The sequence below is a fragment of the Manacus vitellinus genome, unplaced genomic scaffold, assembly GCF_001715985.3.
Source record: "Manacus vitellinus isolate BGI_N305 unplaced genomic scaffold, ASM171598v3 scaffold_12_pilon, whole genome shotgun sequence".
Classification (NCBI taxonomy): domain Eukaryota; kingdom Metazoa; phylum Chordata; class Aves; order Passeriformes; family Pipridae; genus Manacus; species Manacus vitellinus.
In genome coordinates this window covers 19,324,301-19,343,701 of record NW_021938949.1, presented here as the reverse complement: position 1 = coordinate 19,343,701, position 19,401 = coordinate 19,324,301, and the positions used below count along the sequence as shown (strand labels likewise).

The 19,401-nt window shown below is 48.8% G+C and overlaps 2 protein-coding genes across 4 annotated transcripts in view; one reads left to right on the top strand and one right to left on the bottom strand.

Annotated features, from left to right (window-relative positions):
- Window positions 1-482, top strand: part of IFT140 (intraflagellar transport 140) — an 80,412-nt gene extending 79,930 nt beyond the window's left edge. Inside the window, exon 30 of the mRNA XM_018067578.2 lies at window positions 50-482. Coding sequence (XP_017923067.1) covers window positions 50-238 — 189 coding nt within the window. The 3' untranslated portion in view covers window positions 239-482. The remainder of the gene's footprint in view (window positions 1-49) is intronic.
- Window positions 222-18,165, bottom strand: TELO2 (telomere maintenance 2). Of its 3 annotated transcripts, none has more exons than XM_029957923.1 (19): window positions 17,904-18,165; window positions 17,274-17,342; window positions 16,494-16,641; window positions 16,017-16,119; window positions 15,213-15,281; window positions 14,206-14,347; window positions 12,835-12,971; window positions 12,007-12,095; window positions 10,706-10,816; window positions 10,021-10,106; window positions 9,669-9,760; window positions 8,654-8,770; window positions 7,631-7,702; window positions 6,939-7,109; window positions 6,163-6,254; window positions 5,326-5,425; window positions 4,768-4,832; window positions 4,074-4,189; window positions 222-1,265 (listed from the first exon to the last, which is right to left on the bottom strand). In XM_029957923.1, the coding sequence occupies exons 1-19, from the start codon at window positions 18,148-18,150 to the stop codon at window positions 1,147-1,149; spliced, it is 2,145 nt and encodes a 714-aa protein (XP_029813783.1). In that variant the 5' UTR covers window positions 18,151-18,165; the 3' UTR covers window positions 222-1,146. The 3 variants fall into 3 exon arrangements, with proteins under 3 accessions (XP_029813783.1, XP_029813784.1, XP_029813785.1); XM_029957924.1 differs by having other exon boundaries at window positions 10,706-10,813; XM_029957925.1 differs by having other exon boundaries at window positions 227-1,250.
- Between the last annotated feature and the right edge of the window lie 1,236 nt (window positions 18,166-19,401).

The window sequence follows — 19,401 nt, the reverse complement described above, 5'->3', positions numbered from 1 at the left end:
TGGGGCCTGTAGCACTGCAGCCCTGACAGTGATCTTTGCATTCCTTTAGGCTTACCGCTGCCTGGAAGAGATGCAGAAGAGAATTCCAGCCTCCCACCTGAGCTACTTCGTGTCCCCAGAGACCTTGGAGGCCGTGCACCGAGGGGCAGGCGTGCCCCTAAGCCCAGCCCTGGCTCCAGCACACACAGACAACAGGGAGGTGGAAGAAGAAGTGGCTGATGAAGTGGAGAACTCCTGACACTGCAAAGCTGACTTTAATGCCAGGTCTTTTATTGCACCCTCATTAGGGGTCCCGGATCAGTCACGTGCTGCTGCCACAGGGCTTTTTGGTTATTACCAAGGAATTTAGTTTTCCTGCTTGACTGTACAAGCAACAGTATTGGAGTTAATAGGCTCTCTCAAACACAACATACAGAGGTTCATGTGTACATCCTGTTAAAAACCTGGCTTTAGTATTTTAATAAATTTGAGACAGAAAAAAACCAGTAAGAACTGCTTAAATGATTTTTCTTTTTCATGTTTTGTGACTTGCTTCAAAACTTGGGGTGAATATAAAGTTTTTAAATTGCTTTCGGAGAAGAAGAGCGGGGAAGATTTTAAGGTCAAAATCTGAATGTTAGTTAGGTCCAGCACATTTTCAGCAGTTCAGTGTAGCTATCCAGTGTTTGCATCCCATCAGCAGTGCCATTCCATGCCACCCCTTCCAGCAGCAGGCCAACAGCTGTCACCCCAAACTGCCTGCTCAGGGGTGCAGGAGCCTTTGTCAGGGGCAGGTCAGAGTGGCAAGTGGCCGTCCCCAGCCCTCCTGTTTGTCTGACAAGAAGGCTCCATGAGATCTTCCCCGTATTTTTAGCTGAGTGCTCAGACCTGCCAGGGTTATAAATAGCTGGGTGGGGGCTGGGGGAGGATGGCAGTGCTCGCTGCCTTCCTGCATCTGTACTCGCTGTACCGGATACCAAGAGCTCACTCAATTGGCCTCCACTACAAAGTCCAGATGTCAAGTCAGACCTGCTGGCTCACAGCTCAGCACCCTTCCCCCTTCTTCCTCTCCTCCCGCCAGGTGACTGCTGAAGAGGCCCCAGCAGTGCCCAAACACATCCAGCTGGCAAGAGCACGAGCTAAAGGCCACTTCTGTTACCCTTTCAGCTAGGAAGGGACAGCTTCAAGTTTCTTTTTCAGGTTCTCCATGAGCAGCAAGTTCTGCAGGGCCAGCCTCCTGCAGTCCCCATCAGGATCTTTCTCCACCATATCTGCAAAAGAAGCAGCTGCTGAGAGTTGGAAAATGGGTACTTCTCACTATCTCTGACAATCACAGGACTAAATACAACAGCATTTGCACCTGTGGCTGGGCTAGAACTGCACTAGGCCTGAAGGCAGAGATGCACAAACTTGATCATCTAAAGCAGCATGAACTCAGCCAAGCCCTGAGTGCCACACAGGACAGTGCGCTGGTCAGTCTTGTAGGAGAAACAAATAGTTGGGTTGAAACACTATAGACACTGTCTGATCCTGGACTCCATGGGATAACCTCCGTGCCAGAATTTGTACTTCTGCCCTCGAGCTACACGTAACCTTGGTACAGCTGAGCTACAAGCGTGAATGCAGCTTGCAATTAGAAATCCACTTTCTCCAAAGCCTAAAGTCTCCATTCTGCCATTCCTCCAATCCAAAATGGTCAGTGCTTCCTCCTGAATTTGGGGTCATGCTGCCATTCCAATGGGGAAAGGAGGCAGGCCCCAAGGTTCAGCACATTCTCCGTTCTGAGAGACCAGTCCTCTGATAAATGAGTTCTTCCACATGTTATGCAGCACGTTAGGGCAGGCATGAGGCTGTTCCCAGCAGCTGTTATTCCAGGGGCCCTTAACAGGCCTGCAAAGTAACAACCAGGATGCATGCAGGATGTCTGAGCAGGGGAGCCTGGGAGAGCGGGGAGCCTGTGTGAGGATATCCTGTACGCACGAGCCTGTGCTAGGAGCCCGGCACTGGCAGCCCAAACACATGACTCATGGCCATGGAGTGGGGCTATTTATAACACAGGGAGAGCTGCCCCATGCTGCTTCCATGCTCCCTCTACAGAAGGCAAAAGGGGAGGTTACAAGGCAGACTGGAACAAGCTCAGAAGCTCACAGTGCTGCTAGTGCTGTTTCTGTTCTGTGAGCCTGGACCTGGCACTGCTGGCACGGCAGGGGAGGCACAGGGCACCAGAGTATCCTTTGGGTCCTGACAAACCACACTTAGCCATGACACAGCTCCACGGCACTTGCAAGGGGTGGGGAATTCCCTCAAAGGCAGCTGCTGAGGAGTCAAAGGAACTGTTTCCTAGAAGTGTTTAGGTATTCCCTCCCTCCCCTAGGAACGATCAGGCTGCTCACCAGTAGGTTCAGCATGGCACTAAGGGCAACGATGGACAAGTGCAAGGTGGATTCTCACCTCTCCCCCCCAGCTGAAATGTCCCAAAGCATCCAGTAAGCAGACAATGCCATGACAGTGACTGAAGTAGTTTCTTAGTCCACACTGTGAACAGTTCTGGTGACGGTCTGCAGGCTGAAGGGCAGACACAGTCCCAGGGTCACTACAGCAGTCTGTGTAGGCCCTGGTGTGACAACAAACTGAAGCAGATTTGTGGATTTCTACTCAACACTTCATGGATAAAATTTCCTATCCCAGTGTTCATCATTGTGCTTTGGCCATGGCAGGAGAAAGGCAGGGCTTTAATCTGAAACCCAAAGTAGCCACGAGGCTCCTGTGCAGGGCAGCTTGTCACTCCCAGCTACAGCACAGCTAACACACACCACCTCTTGCAAATCTTGTCTGGAAGAGTCATGAAGAAACAGCAAGTTCGTGACCTCAGACCTGCGATTCAGGCACAGAAGGAGGACTCCAGTGTCAGATTTGACCTGTAGGATCAGCAGTGCCTCCCTGTGCAGCCATTTTACCAACAACCTTAGAACAAACAGCAAAGACACAGCCTATGAAGCTGGGGTGTTCCAGGAAGCAGCTCTAGAAGCCCTTTAAATTGCATCTGACCAGAGGTGGAGCTGAGTTGAATTCTTTAAGGTTTTTGAACGATTCCTACAGCAGTTTTCCCTTCTCTGGTATTACCCACAACTGTGATCTTGCCCTGCACTCATTTCCACAAGGATAAATTATGTAGTTTTCCTGCAAAAGCACTACATGTAAAGAGATGGCTATTACACTCCCTACAGCCATGAGAAGCTACTACTAGTTCTCTCATCCTCCTCCTCCCCAAAATAACTCATTAAAAACAGATTATGCAGCTCCTCATGCTGGAAATGCATTCCTGAAAGGCTGCACTTGGTAACAGCAGTGTTAACTGCAGAGACAAGCAGATTCCTGAGAGCACACCATGTCATGGGAAAAGTGAAGTCTTGGGCCCCACAAGGCAGCTCTTCCTTTCAAAGGGCACAGAGCTCCCCAACCTGCCAGGATCAGAGCCTGGCTGGGTCAGTGTCGCTTCCTGCTTGCTCCCTGTGGGAAGCCACACACCAAGAGAGAGAATGGTGAAGGAAACCAGACCAGGGAGTCATAGGAGTCACCCTGAGAACACAGTGGAGGCTTCAGCATTAGTTCCTCTGTTAGCTCCAGCTCCCTGCAGTACCCGAGCACTGATATGTGCAGAACCCAAGGACACAGCTTGTGTTGACCTCGAGTGCACTGGGCGCAGTGTAGATTGTTCTTTCCATCAGCAATAGGAAGTGAGAGATGGAGCCATGCTCCTCTTCCTCTTGATTGTAGCACTAACAACCCCCCCTCCTGGGTGGGTGGTTGGATGCTCAGACAGAGAAAGGGGGCCCAGAACACCTCTGGGGATTTTTTTCATTGGCCTGTGAGGACAGTCACAGTTTGAGATGCCGCACACAGCTCTTGGCTTATGCCTCAGGTACCTGGGTACTGAACCCCTGCAGCACACAGGGTGCTCTGCCACTTGCTGATCATGCAAATTTCTGGTGCACAATGCCAGGGCATCACTGCTGCCCTCACAATCAAAGAGATGCTGCACACAGACTGCACCACTAACCTGAAAAGCACTGGTCTACCCCACCATGTCTTACCTCCCAGCCAGGACTGAGTCTCCAACAGTTCCTCTGTCATGTCTGCCAGAAGCAGCTCTGCAGGGACACTGAGGAGCAGGGAGGAGATACAGGACAAGAGGCCCTGGCGCACATACCTGTGGAGAAGAACTGGTTAGAGCCTGCACCTTGATTTCCTCACCTCAGGAGCTCTCCAGTTTCAAAAGGTATGATGACTTTTGCCACATTCCTGCTGATTAGTGGTGTAATCATGCACCAGCTAGCAGCGTGCCCACATCCAGAGCCCCTGGCATGCTGTGAGGCAAGAGTTTGGTGTAATTGAGAGCCCTGGACAAGTCTGAGATCAAACTAGAAACTGGATGTTTACAGCCTTTTGGCTACATGTCTTAATTCCTTTCCAAGGCTGAATGCTAGAATTGAACCTATAGTTTTCTGAGCTCCCTGAGTAAACACAGATGAAACCATCACATGGACAGGTGGTCAGGAAATTTGTCAAGCTTTCTATAGGTAACGGCTGTACTGCCACACTGGAAGACATCAGCCAAGTTCATGTGTTGGTCTGGCATTACACTCAGCTGGAGGAGAGCAGAGACTTATTGCATTAAGTCTCTGACACCCTGAGTCAGGTGCTAGTCTTGCACAAAGACAAATCATGGCTGGAGACTGGCTCACAGCTGATCTTTAAAAATGAAAGTACACAACTAGAGTAACTCACGAGTCCGTGTGGAAACGCAGAGTCCAAACAAACTCCAGCAGTGCCTTTCCCATTGCTGTCACTGCCTGCAAAAGAGGGTTGTGACAGCACTGAACACCTTCCCATCCACACCACCCCACAGAGACACACTGCTCACAGAGTCACAGCATGTCCTGAGCTAGAAGGGACCCAAAGATCATCGAGTCCAACCCCTGGCCCCACACAGGACACCCCAACAATCCCACCCTGTGCCTGGGAGCATTGTCCAAATGCTCCTTGAACAAAGATTTTGTAAAGATCAGGGCTACAATTAAATGCATTTTACAGATGAGGAAACTTTGGCAGCAAATTGAAATGATGTGCTCAACCACCCAAAGAAGCTCACAGTTTTTCTACAAAAGATAGTGCAAGGGTGGCTTGAATCCAATGTCTCTTTTCTGACTGATTTGTCCCAGCCCCTTTCACAGCTTCTCAGCCCACACAACAGCAGAGTTGCTGCCAGCCCAGTGCAGCAGGCCCCAGAGCACTGCTGTTCCAGAAGGCACCTGGAAGTCTCCCCTGCTCTCTGCCCTTCCTTACCACAGCGTTGACAGCCAAGTACATCAGCACTGCTAAAGTGTGGACCAGCCTTCCAAGGACTAAGTGATCTTCCCCCAGGAGATCAAATGTTGTCAAAGGCCTGCAAGACACAGAGTCGTGTAGCAGTGAGAAGGCTGATCAGTACATCTTTGGAACAGCTGGGGAGTTATGCAGGGGGAACTGTTCCCCTTAAGGCTGAATCCCTACAACAGTCATTGTACAGTCACTACCAGATTAACACAGCCCATGGCTGTTTGCTCTCATCTTTTATCCCAGTCCAGTATCTCCCACAGCAATATCCTCTACTCTTACAGCAGCTATCACTCATTTCACCAACAGGCTTACTTGGAAAGACCTGCAGGCAAAAACTGCCCCCACTGCCATACCCTTACAACTAGTATTACAATAATCCTGATTATCATGGAATCGATTACTTGGCCTTCTTAGGTTAGCAAAGACTTAAGGAACTGACCATGTCCTGTGTCCTATACAGCCTCCACCTGAGACAGAGTTAACTTTGGTTCCAGACTGCAGTCTGAGCTCTGTGGTTTGTGTGAACCTCCCACAGTGGAGGCTCAGCCAAGACAACTGGTGTGGTGCTGCCAAAATCACTTGTCTGTGAGATTATCCCTCGTGATGGATCTCATTTCTTCAGGGTCCTACACACGCCTGCCCCACAGGCCTTTCCAAGCTCTGTGAATGACCCTGGTGTCAGTGCAGTGTCACTGGGCTCCTGCACAGCTCCTGGGCTTTAGCCTGCTGCTCTGAGGCAAGAGAACAAGCAGAAAGGTTTACTCTGGCAGCTGCCATACCCATACCCAAGGTGTTCACACTCACCTGTCAAAGTGCTGAAGCAATGGAAAGAAGAAGTGCCCAGCAACAGAACTGAACTGGTTTGGGCTGGAAGCTGGTTCCACGTGACACTGACGCTGTCCAAGAGAAAAATGAAGTCTAGACACAAGATGCAGCACCCAGCTCTTCCACTTCACTGGACACTACCATGACAACAGATTCCTTGCAGCCAGCCACTGCTTGTAGACCCATGGCTACCAGTTTCCTGACTGGATTGCTCACTTCCCACTTCAGATCCTCTCCACATCTAAACATTTCAGTACAATATAGCTCAGTACTGCTGGGTTAGATATAAGGAACAGGAACAAGCAAGGGATAAAGGAGTTTTGGAAAGCAAACTCTCCAGGCTGAACCACAGGGGAATTCTGGGAACTAGGAAACTGTCATCAGTTTATCTCCCTGGAAAATAGGAAGGCTGAGGCAGTCCAGTCGAGAGGCAGCTAGTCTGGGATCTGTGAGGTGCAGTCACAGCTCCCTGCAGCGGCCAGACAAGCTCAGAACAGCCACTATCTCTCAAAGCCAGGTAAGGAGTTCTAGGTTTATTTTCCTCTCCCTACTGGGAGAGAACTGCAGGAATTGGTACTCTGCACCAAAAGATTCAGCCAGATACCAAGATACATTTATATTAGTAGTTACAGAGTTTTCCTTTGGACTGGGCCCACTTTCATGGGTTTTTGCTCTTTCCAGACAGAACTACAGCAGGTCTGAGTGTCCCTATTTTTGCTGGATTTGACCTTAGTTTGTTTCTGCCCTGGCCTCACCGTAGCAAATCTCCGAGTCTTGCTTTTGATCCTCTCATCAACAATTCTTCTCCAGTCCTTAGAGCTGTCATTTCCAGGAAGGAGCTGGATACGAGGTTTTTGGGCATCAGAATGCTTGGGCTTCCCATGGAATTTGGGACAGGACAGTTCCTGAGCTGCCAAAACCAATACCTGGATGAAACAGAGAGATGTTCAGTTAAAAAGGGGTAACCCCTAGGGAACAACAGTCCCCTGCACCCAAACTGACAGGAGCAACAAGGCAGAAAGGCACAACAGGTTTAGAGTGAAGAACAGCAGGGAACTGAACCCCAAAAGCCACCTGGCTTCGAAGCACTGACCAAGCACTTGGTCACTGAGCCCTGAAGCAGAGCAGTAGCTCCTTCAAACAGAGGTGTGGAAGGAGTCATGGGTAGATTTTCTTTCAGAAAAGGAAGACAGAACAGGCTGATGAAGGGAAAGGAAACTGTGGCTTCTCCCAGGCAAATGCCCAACAAATGCTTTGCGTTCTGGGGGGAGGGATCCCTGTGTCATGGAGTGTAGCAGGGTTAGGAACAAGAGGGGAATGCCAGGCACAAATACAAATGTAGAGATTCCCCTGCCTCTGCCTCCTCCCATGAGGAATGAAAGGTAACCCCATTACACCTCAGCACTGGTGCAACAGACAAAGGCAAGTGGGAAGTGAGAACACTCACATCAAGGATGTCCATGCGCTGACGGAGACTGTAGTTAAGAGAGTAGAACTGGGAGGTCAAGTACTTTGAAACCTGTACAGAAAAATCAGGGTACAGTGAACGCAGACCCAGGTTGGAAACAGCCTTCCCACTAACTCTAAAAGCATTTCATTTCACAGGGCCCGCTTCCTGTGAAGTAATGACAGGCTTCCAAGGGAAGGGAAGAGACATGCTGTGTAAACAGGGGAAATTCAGACACTTCCAGGTTCTCCCAAAAGAAGTAAATGGCAAATGGGACTTTCTAATTTTTCTGTCCCTCCTATACAGAAGCACCCAAAAAACTGCCATGACAGCTAGCAGACCTCACTGTGGCCTCTCTGTACTTAAAGAGGGTTATAGGAAAGATAGAGGGAGGTTTTTTACCAAGGCCTGTACTCATAGGATGAAGGGTAAAGGTGTTAAACTGGCAGAGGATAGATCTAGATTGGATGTAAGGAAGAAATTCTTGGCTGTGAGGGTGGTGAGGCCCTGGCACAGGTTGCCCAGAGAAGCTCTGGCTGCCCCATCCCTGGGAGTGTTCAAGGCCAGGTTGGACAGGGCTTGGAGCAACCTGGGCTAGTGGAAGGTGTCCCTGCCCATGGCAGGGGGTGGAACGAGGTGAGCTTTAAAGGTCCCTTCCCATCCAAACAGTTCTGTGATTCCATGATTACAATCACCAGTGAAGTCTTTCTCTCTAGAAGCCCTTTGTGCCTCAGGTCCCCTCTATGTGACACCCTTCAGTACAACAAGTCCTTATCTAACCTGCCTTGTCAGGTACACTCTTACCAACAGCCTCAAACAGTCCCTCCAGTCTGACAGTTTTCTCTTTCCTGTTGGTTCAGTCACTCCTTGCAGATTCTTCAGCTGCATAAATGTCAGACCTGATCTACCTGTTCTACCCCACTGACAAGGAGCTGCCTCTATCAAACCAGCAAGAGACTTCAGCTGCTTCCAATTTTTGCCTGTGCCTCAAATGGAAAAAAGAAAGCAGTAAGAGGGACTCACAGGTATTGGATCTGTGGTTAAAACAGCTACTTGAGCTCTCTGACGGAGCTCCACAAAGCCTTCAATGCAGGTCTTCTCCTCCAAATGCAATAATATTTTTGCCAGCTCCACACTAACCTGCTCAAAATACGAAAAAAGGAATCAAATCTCTGATGGTGGTTTTTTTTTTTTTTCTCATGGCCTTTACACACCATTTCTAATGTTTAAACCAAGACAATCCATATAGGCAACATGTCCATCACTTAGGAGGGAGAGAAAACACATTAAACCAAATGCCATCAAGACAGATTTCTCAAAACCCTGAGCAACCCCCCTGTCTGCCAATTCTCTGTCCGGATTCACTTGGGCTTTCTGGAGAAGTGGTGGCATCATGATACAGGATAGCTGATGGGTTAAGGGTACAGGACCACACCCCTCCCGTTTCTCAGCCTGTGTCTCTGCCACCTTCAAGTGTTCACTAACAGGTGGCGGTGAGCATTCTTTGCACAGTGACCTTGTCCCAGGTTCCTCTCACCTGAGCTTTTCATCTTGACCATACAATCCAACTATTCCCCTCAGAAGACATTATGCTTCTACAAGCAAAAAGGGAAAAGTCCGTTTGATTTTACCTCCCTTTTTGTTGGGGATTAACAATTAAATTGAATTTCATTTCAAAATCCAACATAGTTGCTCCGTAATCTGCATTTCTGATGTTTTTCCTGCCCAGCACAAACCATGGAGCTTCCTCATACAGGCAAGCTCTCCTCACAGCACATTTCATTTTGAGTGCTGAAGCTGCTGGATACCATGGGGCTGCCAGCACCTTTGCTAATTCTTTGTTTCTTTGTGCTCCAGAGCCTCACCTTCAAGGCAACTACTTCCATCTATTTCCCTTCCCAAGTTGAAAGCTTGGGAATGTGTACATTAAACCCAGGTACACATTAGCCTGGCCTGCTGCTCCATTGGCACATCTCATCTCCTCATGACAGCCCTCTGGTATTGCAGCCCACTGGTAACCTGGGTTCTGCTACTTCACCTCTCTTGTTGCTGCTGGATTCCTCCGAATCAAGCTCTCAAGAGCCTTGACTGTAGCCTCCCATTTGTCCACATCTTCAGATCCTGTCAGAACTGAAGGTAATCAAAAGACAAATAAAAGTTATTAACTCTGCTGTGCTTGGTGTACATACCCCAACTTCCTGCTGCCAATGGTTTGTCCTGGTACAGGCAGGTACCACTGACCCAGCATGACCAGCACCAGGAACTAAACTGAAACTACTCAAAAATCCTACAGCTTCTTCAAATTAGCTCAGAAAAAATAAACCTGCACAGAGATCACTCTCCCCACACCTGGTAAAAAACAGATGACGACTCAGCCCAAAATCTCCTACCTTCAATGCAGTCTCGGATATACACAGGAGCCTTAATCTTCAGCTCTTTATCCTCTGACATGTCATAAGGGACGAGGTCATCATCACTGGAAAAGAAATAAAGGCAGGGGTTGGTTTATGGGGTGCAGATGTTCTGGCTTTCCCCAGTTAGACACAAAGAGAAAGAACCAGCACATACACTGCCATAACACCACCACTCCTGCATCACCCAGCAGCACTGCTGAAGCCTGGCCTGAGAGGGGTCCTTAGGAACTCTAGGAATTTCTCAGGGAAAGAGCAGTTCTGTGACCAGATCTGCAATTGGATCTCCTGGTCCAGGGCAGGAAGGAGTCAGGTGACCAAGAAGCTGACTCTTGAGATTTCTTTATATATTGACATATGTATTGACATATTTCTTTATATAGTGACAGAATATGGCAGATCCACTATTAAAATGGGTAAATACATTCACAATGTCCAGGAAACATGTATCTAAGTCAAATGGAATACATATGGTGGCTGCACACAATGTGGGCTGTGCTTAATTTATTGACTCAATTTCTTATGCAAAGCCCTGCTCTGCTGCAAATCACTCAGCTCAACAAGGTCAGAAATCACATTTGCCAAGAAATGCAGGTACTGAAAGCTCCCTTCTCCCCACATCTGCCATTTATTTTCCATTTCCTCCCTGTTTCTTGCCCCATACCTGTCAAGCTCAGCATCTGACTCCTTATCTGGCATCACAGGGGCTGCTGTCTGGGATTTCTTGTTACTTTCTGGTACCAATGGCAGTGCAGCACCTGCTTTCTCACTCCTGCTGTGAGGAACAAGAATTTTTAAAATGAACACAGTAACAGTCCTTACTCACAAGGAAGAAACTCCCCACCCCACCAACCCCTGGTGCCTGAACAGAACAGAATTGCTGCAGTCTCACAGTCAGCTTGGCAGGAAAAAAGTCCTGGGAAGGAGAATGAGATAAAGGGAGAAAAGCAGAATCTCTTAACAGAAGAGCAATGAATAACAAAAATTAAACTGGCTCATTTGCTGTGTTCCCCTGCACTCCCCTGTACCTGGGACTGCTAAGGAAAGATTGTGATAGCCAATCACACTGACCTGCACCAGATTTGGAGCTGTGAATGAAACTGAACTAAGTTTAGATTGGATACTGGGAAGAAATTCCTGGCTGTGAGGGTGGTGAGACCCTGGCACAGGTTGCCCAGAGAAGCTGTGGCTGCCCCATCCCTGGGAGTGTTCAAGGTCAGGTTGGACAGGGCTTGAAGCAACCTGGGCTAGTGGAAGGTGTCCCTGCCCATGGCAGGGGGGTGGAAGGAGATGGGCAATAAGGTCTCTTCCAACCCAAACCATCCCATGATTCTATGAAATGGGAAAAAAAAATTTTCACTATTGCTAATAGGATGAATACAATAATTGAGAATATTTTTCCTGTGTCTGTGTATTTCTGTGGACTTTGCCATTGTCCTTTCATCTCTCTGCTTCTCAAAAGCTGTCTATGCTGGTCATGCCCCTGGAACACGAGCAATAAATGTTTTGTACTTCCCTGGAGTGCTGGGCATCTTCATCTGCTAATAACATGAAGTGCTTCATTGCTCTGCTGATCAAACCGAGTGCTTCCAAGAGCCTCAGCAGATGCCCTGGAAGTTCAGAGCACTGACAGATGCAGCAGATTTTTGTCATGGCTGGGGGCACATGGCCCAAATGCCACATTTCCAAGATGCAAACAGAAACCCCCATTTAATTGCACCCAAGGGCACACAAGACCCCCGCACCACAGTTTCACTATGTGCACCTATCAAACAGGCTCTCTTAATACATGCTACCATTGGAATTATGAATTTAATATAACTACACTGCACTGTAAGAAGAAGGTACATTATAATGCTTAAGAACATATAAAACATCTTGAATACTGTACACAGTTCTCACTTGTAACTCAAAAAAGACATGGAGAAGGGCAAAAAGATGGCATGAACAGTAGCCATAACTTACTCATCACCTGGAAGGCTGGGGACAACACACAGTGGTGGAGTCTGTACCAGAAGGGACCTCAATTCTCTTGTTTCATCATCTTCTTCATACTAGACATTCAGAATAACTGTTGCGGCACTCTTATTTATTGCAGATATGACATACAACATTTCACCCTTGTACTGCACATGGACTGAACCACGAGCAGATGAACCCCCACCAACTCCATTTGTTTCAATCCCTGTACTGCCAGCAGCACTGTATTTATTCTGCATATGTAATCTTTGTCCCTGTATTTAACAACAGTACCTGATCACACCCTGTCTGAATGTTATTTCCATCTTTAAAACATTTAAAAAATGGCAATGTGACATGAGGGATGCTGCAGGCTTTTAAAGAATTAATGTGATTTAATCAGATAAGTCACAAAAATTCTACTGGAAAGAGCAGAGCATGTATCTCCACATCAGTTTTGAAAATCCCAGTTCAGAGCAGGTCTTCCCACCATATCAGGGACTAAATGCTCACTACTAGTTTAGGTTTGAAGTTCCCTCTCAACTCCTATGGGTCAGATTCTGATTCCCTCATACAATGTGGTAAACCTCTTTTATTACCAACAGTTTACTCTGAACTCTGGCAGCAGATTGGATTCCTAAGGTCACCCTCAGCCACCCGACCATTTCCTATACAATTGTTTTCTGTAAACAGATATCCTCTCTTTTTGAAGGTGCTGCTGTCCCTCCTTATTTCCAGATAAAAAAAGTGCTAAAATGCCCTGATCACATGGTTTAAAGCTTTTATTTCCTCTAAGCCCCACACATCAGTCATAAGTTTCATTAAAACCTTCACCTCAAACTTCAGGACAGGCCCCTCCGTGTTTATTTTGGAGCTGATGCTCTCTGCCACCACCATTCCCAGACGCCGGAGCTGTGGCAGACTGCTGTCCAAGTGGCACTTCACACCCTCCATCATGCTTGTGAGAAGCTCTGAAAAAAACAACCAACAAATGGTGCATGAAACAGTGACAGAAACGAACACCCATCTTTCCTGAGGGCAGCTTTACCCACTCACCACTGGGTAGAAAGAGCCCATGAACTGTGCCTTCCACCTCTGCAGTGGCAGCACTGCCCTTCAGCATCAGCACAGGAGGCCCTGGCCCTTCCATGGGGTACAAAGTCAACAAAACATTACAATATATTCTGAATTTGCAATATTTTGTTTTTTGCTGAAACGTAAAAAGGATGGTAAGTCAAGTTAATCTTTAGTTTGGTTTTAGAGTTCTTTGAAGTCACTTAAATAAAAAACCATGTTTTGAGGAAGCTACAGGTTCTGACCAGTACAATAATCGGAGAGAGAGATTTCCCCAACCACTTGGGTAAGTTCAAACAGGCAGATGACACAAGTATTTCTCAGCCCACAGAAGATGCTGGCTGTCAGCTTTACCAGGCAGGCTTACTGCTGTCAGACTGACCTCCTTCATCACAGAAAGCTTATTTTTCAAAAGCTGTCAGATAAAAAAACTGACTATAAAACTACAGTACTGTTAGTACATATCAGGTCACTTATTCATCTAAAGAACAGTTAATTCCAGAATGAAAGAGATGAGCAAGTCTTGAAGGCAACCTTTGCACCCCCCATGAGCCACACACACAGAGAAGTAACTCTAGACATTGTACAGCACTTTTTTTATTGCAACAAAAGCGGAGATTTTAGACCAGGACCCCAGTGAGCTCCACACTGTGTGAACAGAGAACACGAGGTCTGTGCCAGTGACTCACTATCCCTGCTCAGCTCAGGTGAGTGGAGCAGTGACACAGAGAAACGCAAATGGACAGTCAGACACCAACCAAACCCTCAGATACCTTCCCCATCCCCTCTGGAGTTGTACCCATGCTCCACGGTTAAGCTCAAATCACACCATTCCTCTCACTAGTCCCAGAGTCAACCCTTGTTTTCCTGTGACAAAACTTTGGGGTTCCTAAACCACTGCTCAGTTAAGACCCTTAGGGCAAAGATAAGCTTCTCCAATTCCATAACTTAAAGCTATGCACTTGGAATTATATCATGTCAATGCAAAAGAGGATTCCAACAGGTTACCCTGTTTGCCAAGGAGAAGGTGGGGCCATTGTGCTTATCCACAGATCAGAATGAGATCTTTTTCTACTCCTAGTAAGACTCTCTGCTAAACAAATCTAAGCTCTGCTTCTCACAGGACCTCACCTTGTCTGCAGCTCTCGATTTCAGGCTCCTTCAGGTGGGAGAGGCAGATGAGGATGGCCTTGCTAATATACAGCTGCTGCTCGGGTGGTGAGTGTTTCACAGCACTGCTGCTGCCCCAGGTCTCCAACAGCTCCTGCAGCACCTGAATCAGAGAACTCAGGCTGGCTTGAAACGGATCTTTTCTACACAGAAGTAATTTCTTGAAGAACATTTTTAGTCTCCCTACAAACAGAGCTAACTTTGTATTTCAGGGCCCAAAGCATACTGTGTTTGACCACCTAAGAACTCCATTTGACCTTCATTTAAGATATTGTTAAATATAATGGGGTTTTAAATTTAAAAATTATAAATGTTTATTTCTGATAAATAAATATTATATGCAAAGCAATGTGTATTATTTTCAAAACTCAGTATGATAGCATATTGTTTTATCTGGTTTTAGTCCAATTTTAAATAGCTTTCAGTACTTCCAGATCATTTCAGAACATGTAACCAGTGGGAAAAAAATTATTTGACAAAATGGTAGAGATTTCCAGATACGCAAATTTCACAGAAGTTCCATCACACTGCTGACTTGGAGAGGAAAAATATCTGCCATCCCCACTGAGAAAAATGTAGATGAGAGAGATTCTGAAGCATCAACCATTTGGCACACAGACAGCTCTCCACCAACTTGATCCCTTGCTGCCACCGGTTCAGCCACACAAACAGGGTGAGAGAGGAAGCCGAGAAGGACAGAGGACATGGAACATCAGTCAGAATCCAAGCCTCATTAGTTTTGCTACTTGGAAGACAATTTACCAGTTAAATACAAAAAACTAATGCCAGCAGCGCAACAAGCTTTGATTTGTGTACCACTATTTACTTGTGATATGTCAGGGCTTCCCTCGCTCTCATCAACAGTAACCAAAGGGTCTTGGAGAAGTACCAGAACTGTGCACCCCTCAGACACACAGAGCAGAGTGTTCTCCATCAGACACCTCACCAATGACATTGGTGACCCTTACTCTGAGCAGCAGGGCCCGCCGGAGGCTGTCCAGGGACAGGTACCCAAGGAGGTTCTGCAGCACCGCCGTCTGCAACGAGAACCACAGCTCTTGCTTTAACTGGGCACAAAGCTGTCACCCAACACAGACAGGGCTGTGTTTTTACTACATTAAACTTCATTCTGACAACATTCAGAGACAGAAAAGTAAGCAAATTTTAAGAAACAACCAAACACACATATGCAGTTGCTGATGAAACACACGGGAAGGCATGACAGGAATACAATGCAGTGTTTTCACCAATAAAACCAGCACAGTCCCAGGCAAACACAGAACTCACAAAGTCTGGAGAACATCTCTCACAACAGTAGCACAAGCCACAGAACACTTCCTAACACCTCGTGACAAACTTAGGGGCACAGGAAAAAAAAACAACAGTCCTTGCCTCATCTCTTTGATCTAATTCTTATCTCCGAGGGTGGGTTATGGTTGTTTCAGTCTCCTCTTTCAGATTCTAAATAACTGAATGTCTCCAGCTCCCCAGAACACTGAAACCATGTGCAAACAACCACTTGGTTCCAGAGAAAGAGTACAGTAATTCTGCCAATCACCATCAACCCTGAGCGAGCACATGAACTCCATGATTTCAAAGCAACCATTCACCACTCCTCTGTCTGTGAACAGCTGCACATATGTGGAGAGACTGAGGGCTCATTTTGGAATAAATTCATCTTACTCAGGAAGAGCAAGAGCTTCGCTAAAAAAAACACATTGGCACTGGGGAAAACCAGGCACTCCTGCAGTGCTGTTCCCCACAGTCCTCACCGTGTGGCCATACTGCAAGAGCAGCACCTTCTGCGTCACCACAAACTGAGCCTTCTTGTTCTTCACAACCAGGTTCCCCAGTAATCTGGACAAGACATCTGACCTAGCGAGACAGGTCAACAACAAAACATCAGGGATCCATGCAATTGCTGTCATGCTGCTCCTAATCATAGGAAAAACTGAGAGCAGCTATTTGCAACCAAGTCTCTAGAACACCTCTAAACTCAGTGAGCCAGTAATGGCAAAGAATGTTTTCACTTGTTTTTCCACTGCAGGCCACAATGTAGATCCTTAAGGAATGGTGTAGGTTCTACCTGAGAGGCAACAATCAACCACTTTACCCCTTGAGTCTCTCAGGAAATGGCACTGTAAAAAACCACCTACACAAACATAGCACCTTTCAGACACTGATTGTGCAAGTATTTGTGACAAAATTCCAGCCTTTGCTCTGGATCAGGGAGAAAGCAGAGCTCTTACCCAGGTGCTCTCTGCACAAAGCCAAGGACCACTGCCTCCATCCAGCGCTCTGGCACACACTCCACCAGCCGCCAGCAGATCCTCTGCCAGATGCAGTCTGACTTAGTGAGCTCTGTCAAGCGGGGCACCAGAACACCCAGAATCTCCTCTGTGGCAGAAGAGAAAACAGTAAATACCCCAGGAGGGCAGCACTGGGGCAATGGCACTCAAGGTCAGCCTGCAAATTTCAATATCCTGACAACATGAAAAACTGCAATGTACAATTTGCAGTTCTAAATTGCTCCTGCAGTAGAAATCATAGAAGAGAATCATGGAATCACTTAGGTTGGAAAAGCTCTCTAAGATCATTGAGTCCAACAATAACCCAGCAGTGCCACCACTACACCATGTCCCAAGTGCCACACCCACAGAGCTTTTAAATCCCTTCAGGGATTTAGTGACTGCACCACTGCCCTGGGCAGCCTATTACAGGGCCTGAAGTTTTTCCTGAAACCCAATTTAAACCTCCCCTGGCACAACCTGAGGCTGTTTCATCTTATCCCATCCCATGTTTCCTGGGAGCAGAGCCCGACCCCCATCCTGATTCTCATCCTGACGAGGATGCTCTCCCCTTCAGGTTTTAAGAGAGCCGAGGGCAGCCTGTGCAGCCCAGCTCAGGACAGCTCCAAATTAACTGGTCAGTCTCCCATTCCTTCCATTGGTCATCATCCCAGTCATGGTCCCACACTAATACATTAAAACACTTTCCCTCTCCCCAAAAGAGCATTGTAAAACACTCACTTTGCCTTCCATGAATGCACACCTTCCCCAGGACGTGAGAAACAAAAGAGATGGAGCAGTCCAAGCCACCTGGGATAAGAGATAGGAGCTTAACAAGCGCATCGCCAGCATCCCCCAACCAACCTTCAGGAGGAAGTGCAGAAACTTCTACAAGTGCTGAAGCCTGAAAACACAGATTAACTACTTCTCTTCAAGCATCATCTCTTCCTCTGTCCACCACCTTGTGCCTTCAGGCACAAACCAGCACTCAGTATTGTTTACACACAGTGACAGGCAGAAGGCTAAAGCAGCTCAGTCCCAACTTTTAACAAGACGGTAACAAAGCCACTGGTTCATTCAGCACCATTTAAATCTCCCATACAATTCCCTCAGCACACACCAAGTGACCTCAACTAAGCTTTAGGAACAGATGCTGCTGCTTAATTGCTTGTAGGATTGCTGCTTTCACTGGGATTTCAAAAGGCCTCAGCCATCTTCCTCATCCCTGGGATCTTATGCTTTTAGGATAGCCTGAAGAAGGAACGTGAGGTTCTGCAACACTCATCATCTGTATTTCAAGCAGCAGCCAAGGGGTCCATGCACAAAACACTTGTTCAGAAAAGTCATCCCTCCAGCGCAGTCCTTCCTTACCTCGCAGAGAGTCGGAGATCATCTGCAGCACCTGGAGAACTGCAGCTCCCAGGAGAGGGAAGTAGTTCTGCGGGAAGAACACCGGCGGATTTTCCCCCTGGAGTTTATTGCTCACGTGCTCAGGCAAACACACGATTCTGTTGAGCAGGGCGTCCTGCTGCTCCGGGCACCCACCGTGCGCCTGCTGCTGACACCCGTCCCACAGAAGCGCCGACAGCCGCCCCTCCCGCAGGAACCGCTCCAGCATCGCCGCCGCCTCCCTCGGCGCGAGCCCGGGGCTGGAAGAGAGAGACTGCTCTAAGTCGCTGCCCCTCGCAAATGGCAGAAATAAGATGCGCGTGCAATTGCTTTTCACTTGTGGTCTCACCACTGAAACACCGCTGCTCTGTTAACACTGAATTATACTCAACAATCAAATTAAAACCAAAGCGATTTTAATTCCTTTGTATCGTCTCCAAACGCTTCAGCACATTCATTCAATAACCAGGCCTGAAGGAGCCCCGCGACTGCGGGACGCCCCGTACCGCGTGTGGGGTGTGCGGGGGCTCAGGGCAGCCCAGGGCTCCCCGCGCCCACCCCCATCCCCGGCGGGCACCCCCAGACCCCGCCGCCTGCCCCTGAGGCCACACTGACCCCGCGGAGCCGAGGGCCTCGAGCAGGATGCAGGAGGGCGAGGCCGGCGGGCCCTCGAGGAAGCAGCGCTGCACTCGCCATCGGGCCGCGCCGCGCGGGCGCCCGAGGCCAGGCTGCCGCAGGAAGGCGCCAAAACTGCGCCCGTTCCCGCTCCCCGAGCGCGCGCTGGGCCGCCCGCAGCCGACAGGGCGGAGAGCACCGCGCGCCAGCGCCGCAGCAGGGCCCTGCCCGGTGCCCTCTGCGGCCCCCGCCCGGCCCAACGCCGCCGCCGCCTCGCGCAGGGCGCGCTCCAGCTCCGCCCCGCCGGCGCCGCCATCGCGCTGAGGAAAAAACCCCACCCCCCACCCTGCGGCGGCCGCCAATCAGCGGCGCCCATGTGCCTCGCGCACAGCCAATCAGCGGCGCCAGCCCCGTAGAGCTGCAGACAAGCCCCGCCCCTCTTCAAGAGCCCGGCGCCTCCGGCGGGGGCGGGGCTGCGCTGAGGGAGAGTCACGGGACGGGCCGAGCTGAAAGGGACCCACAAGGATATCGAGTCCAACCCTCACCCTGCAGTGACCATCCCCAGGAGTCACACCATGTGCCCCAGAGGATCAGCCAAACCCTCCTGGAGCTCTGGCAGCCTTGGGGAGCCTGGTCAGTGCCCAACCACCCTCTGGGGAAGAACCTTTTCCTGACATCCAACCTGACCCTGCCCTGACACAGGTCCAGGCCAGTCCCTGGCTCCTGTCCCTGGTCCCCACTGAGCAGACCTCAGGGCCTGCCCCACCTGAGGAAGATGGAACTGCAGTGAGGTCTCCCCTCATTCTCCTCTTCTGCAGTTGAAAACACCAAGTGCCCTCAGTGTCCTCACATGCCTTCCCCTCAG